The 3,978-nt window shown below is 37.9% G+C and overlaps 1 protein-coding gene across 8 annotated transcripts; it reads left to right on the forward strand.

The window, feature by feature from the left end:
• The first annotated feature begins 222 nt into the window (after positions 1 to 222).
• Positions 223 to 3,978, forward strand: LOC105800123 (uncharacterized). 8 transcript variants are annotated; one of them, XR_008188803.1, is made up of 5 exons: positions 223 to 567; positions 1,535 to 2,840; positions 2,959 to 3,051; positions 3,256 to 3,544; positions 3,667 to 3,978. XR_008188803.1 is itself a non-coding variant. In XM_052621014.1 (4 exons), the coding sequence occupies exons 1-4, from the start codon at positions 424 to 426 to the stop codon at positions 3,420 to 3,422; spliced, it is 1,710 nt and encodes a 569-aa protein (XP_052476974.1). In that variant the 5' UTR covers positions 223 to 423; the 3' UTR covers positions 3,423 to 3,622. The 8 variants fall into 8 exon arrangements, 3 of the variants coding, with proteins under 3 accessions (XP_052476974.1, XP_052476975.1, XP_012486505.1); XR_008188805.1 differs by having other exon boundaries at positions 224 to 567; positions 3,392 to 3,544; XR_008188804.1 differs by having other exon boundaries at positions 224 to 550.

Consider the following 3,978-nt stretch of genomic DNA (forward strand, 5'->3'; position numbering starts at 1 on the left):
ATGTTTGATATTTTTAGTTAATTTCCTCCGAATTTTTTTTAAATAAAGAGAGTAATTGAAGTTTAAAGAGATTAAATTGAAAAATGATTGGATGAATCATAGACACATTGCCCATAAAACAGAGAAAAACAATTAAAAGAAAAACTAAGCTCGTGGGTCCCAATCTTCCTCTAAGATGACGTGGCGATAACTCGGTGCAAAATGGATGAATACTGGAAGATAACGACTGGAGGGCAACTGAACCGTAAGAGCAAGGCCAATAGGGAGAGAGAGCTGATCTATGAATCTGTTTTCTTATATGAAAATATGAATTGATTTAAACAAAAATAATAAGAAAATCTCCAAATTTTAATTTCTTTTATTCCCACTCCCGTCTTCTTCAAATCGTTTTTGAGATTTGAATTTCGAGAGATTCAGAGTTACATGAAGCTGACGTTGTTAACGTTAGAAATCGAAGATGAGAAGCGTAAGCGACAGCGTCCAGACCGTCAACGCCGCTGCCACAGCCATCGTCTCCGCCGACTCCAGAGTCCAGCCTTCAACCGTTCAGGTCACATGTTTATGAATGTATATTGTTTTAAATATATGAATCTTAACCTTCACTTTTGTCACTAATAGTTTTTTTAAGTTGTTTTTGCTATTTCTAAACGCTGCCTTGTTTGTTTTGTGCTTGTTTCCTGGTACCTAAAAAATCACTGGAAAAATTCGGGATTTTGAGGTTCCTGGAGGTCTCTTTGGATTGAGTTTTCTGTAGGGGAGAGTGAACAGAAAAGTGGAGTTTTGCAAATTTTGTTGGTGTTGCTCTTTGCTTGCTCTATTGATGTTGAAATGTCTGAAATTCTTTTTCGTGACTTATTCTCATTATTGAACTTTGTTGCTTTTATTTCTTTCTTCTCTTTTTGGTTGCTGAGAAATTGAGGGAAAAGTGATTTTACTATGTTTTTGTCTTAGCAGGCAATTCAGTTTGCTGGACTAGGCTCTGTCAAGGTCCATTTCTCTTTGTGGTTTTTCATACTAAGAAAAAAGACCCCCTTAATATTGGAAATCTGATTATATGTGCTTTTAAAGCGAGACTTGATTTTTTAGAAAGTTAGGTGTTATTTTTTTAAAGTTTTCAAGGAAATAAAAGGAAAATTTCTATTTTAGAGTCTGGTAGATGCTATTGGATCTGAAGTATACTCTTTTTTATTTTTTATTTTCCCTTTTAACCTATAGGTTTATTTCTTTCTAGACTTGAAAATTGATATTGTTGATATAGTGTGGATCACGGTATTCTCCAAATTGTCTCCCCACAGCAGCATGAGAATTGATACTTAAACATTGGGTGGTTTAAATTTACAATTCATGATTGTTGTAATACGTTCCTTGAGGGAGATGAGGCGTAGAGACTGAAGATTATATCCATCTGGCTCTTCATTTGATCCTTTGCTCCCATCTTATTTTAGCAGTTTATTGCTCCTTATATAGGTTCTTGAGGATGAAAAACTTAATTCCCCTATGTAGTACTGATTCACACACTATTGTTTAACTACAGAAGAAAAGATGGGGAAGCTGCTGGAGTTTTTACTGGTGTTTTGGATCTCACAGAAGCAGTAAGCGAATAGGTCATGCTGTTCTTGTCCCCGAAGCAGTGGTACCTGGAGTTGCAGTTGTAGCTGCTCAAAATGCAAGTAATCCAACTGGCATTCTATTGCCCTTTATTGCCCCTCCCTCGTCTCCTGCATCATTTCTCCAATCAGATCCTTCTTCTGCCACCCAGTCGCCTGCTGGATTGCTATCCCTAGCATCGCTTTCAGTTAATGCCTACTCCCCCCGTGGACCTGCATCTATTTTTGCCATTGGCCCTTATGCACATGAAACCCAGTTAGTCACGCCACCTGTATTCTCTGCCTTGGCAACTGAACCATCTACTGCTCCTTTTACACCCCCTCCCGAATCAGTTCAAGTGACCACACCTTCATCCCCTGAAGTACCATTTGCTAAATTGCTGACATCTTCATTGGAGCGTGCTCAGAGAAATAGTGGGATCAATCAGAAATTTGGGTTATCCCATTACGAATTTCAGTCTCATCAAATATGCCCTGTGTCACCTGGTGGTAATCTCATATCACCTGGGTCTGTAATCTCTAATTCTGGCACATCCTCTCCATTTCCTGATAGACGTCCCATCCTTGAGTTGCGCAAAGCGGAGGCTCCTAAAATCTTAGGCTTTGAACATTTTACTACTAGCAAATGGGGTTCAAGGCTCGGCTCTGGATCATTAACTCCAGATGGACTGGGGCAAAGTCCAACACTGGGTTCTGGATGTATGACTCCAGATGGTATGGGGTTGGATTCAGGATCATGGACACCTGATGGTTTGCCTCCTTCCTCACGAGACGGTTTTGTTTTGGAGAGTCAGATTTCTGAGGTAGCGTTGTTTTCGAATACAGAGAATGGACCTAAAAATGATGAAACTATAGTTGACCACAGGGTCTCTTTTGAGTTGAGTGGTGAAGATGTTGCACGCTATCTTGACAGCAAGTCATTTATATCAAATAGAACCATGTCAGAATGTCCGAAGGACTTGGTTGCAGGGGGCAGGATATATAGAGATGGAATGACAAAAGATCTAGAAAGTTCTTGTAAGTTGTTTAGCAGGGAAACTTCCAATGAAACAGTTGAAAAAGCTTCAGGAGAATCTGAAGAGGAGCATTGTTATCAAAAGCATCGTTCTGTTACACTTGGGTCAATTAAAGAGTTCAATTTTGACAGTGCAAAAGGAGAAGCTTCTGATAATCCTAGCATCAGGTCCGAGTGGTGGGCCAATGAAAAAGTTGCCGGAAAGGAAGTTAAGCCTGGTAACAACTGGTCTTTCTTTCCTATGTTGCAGTCATAGGTGAGCTGATATTGAAACCATGTGAACTTAGTTTCACTTGGATGCATAAACTATGCCATTCGGTTGTTTTCTTAATTTAGATGGTGGAGTGAAGACCAGGTTTCAGAGTTCAGAGAACCTTTATTCCCAATGGCCTGAAAGATTATCCAATGAAAAGTTCCAAGGCATCAACAGTATGGCTACTGATAGAGCATTCTTTTAATACTTCCTTACCTGATGTTACAACAAAAAATTGAACAGTATTCACATACATGGTATTGTGTTTTATTGCTATTATTTCTTTAGAGTTGTGACAGTAAGGATACTTTTTTTCTTCATGGTAGCAGTCTTCAGTTCATTTGATGATATATTTACGGTTAGTTTCTTGGTCTTTTTAGGTAACTACAATGCTTCAGCACCCTTTCAACAACATTTGGTCATACATTTCAGTTTGCTAGTTCGTTCGTTCATTCTTTCATTTTCTTTTAAGAGATTTGCTAGTTCATTCTTATTCTTTCGGATTTCTTTTTCCAGCCGCATTCAGAAACTTGTGCTATGTTATTAACCTTGCTGAGGCGTGTATAATGGGTTGAGTTAGTCTCAAGTTGCAGCAAAAGAAGGAATTTTAACCTCTGAATCCAGAATTAACGAAATAGCTTGCACCCGAAGCAGTTCGTTATCAACAATGTAAGCACAAAACAACAAATATATATAATATTGTTCCTCGATTAAATACTCTCTTTTTTCTAAAAAGTTTGATAGGAAGATCAACTTAGTACTTGAGATGAATATATATATATTTGATTCAGGGACGGTAGGTATCGGCTGTTTTGCTCATTCAACAATCTTAATGCTGAAATCCCATAATTTCTTGGGCAATTTAACATCCCTTCCATGTCACTTGCTTGGTCTATACTACTGTTCTTGAAATATTGACCACTTTTACCCTTCACTTCTGGATGCATCGTGGCAGCTCCCTGTAATCAGATAAAAGAAGAAATATATAATGAGAAAATATGTTCTAATGTTCTATATAACTCGAACTTTTCATATATATGTATTAGAAAATAATCATATTTGACAGACTTTTGAACATTAATATAGAGTATGGTTTTCCGCGA

Source organism: Gossypium raimondii, chromosome 9, assembly GCF_025698545.1.
Source record: "Gossypium raimondii isolate GPD5lz chromosome 9, ASM2569854v1, whole genome shotgun sequence".
NCBI lineage: Eukaryota > Viridiplantae > Streptophyta > Magnoliopsida > Malvales > Malvaceae > Gossypium > Gossypium raimondii.

Bases quoted from the DNA above. Each gene is read 5' to 3' on its own strand.
- LOC105800123 (XM_052621014.1), top strand. From the start codon at position 424: ATGAAGCTGACGTTGTTAACGTTAGAAATCGAAGATGAGAAGCGTAAG. The intron at 568-1,534 runs GTATATTGTTTT...GTTTAACTACAG, and splicing joins CAGGTCACATGTTTATGAAT to AAGAAAAGATGGGGAAGCTG. The intron at 3,052-3,255 runs GTATGGCTACTG...TGGTCTTTTTAG, and splicing joins AAAGTTCCAAGGCATCAACA to GTAACTACAATGCTTCAGCA.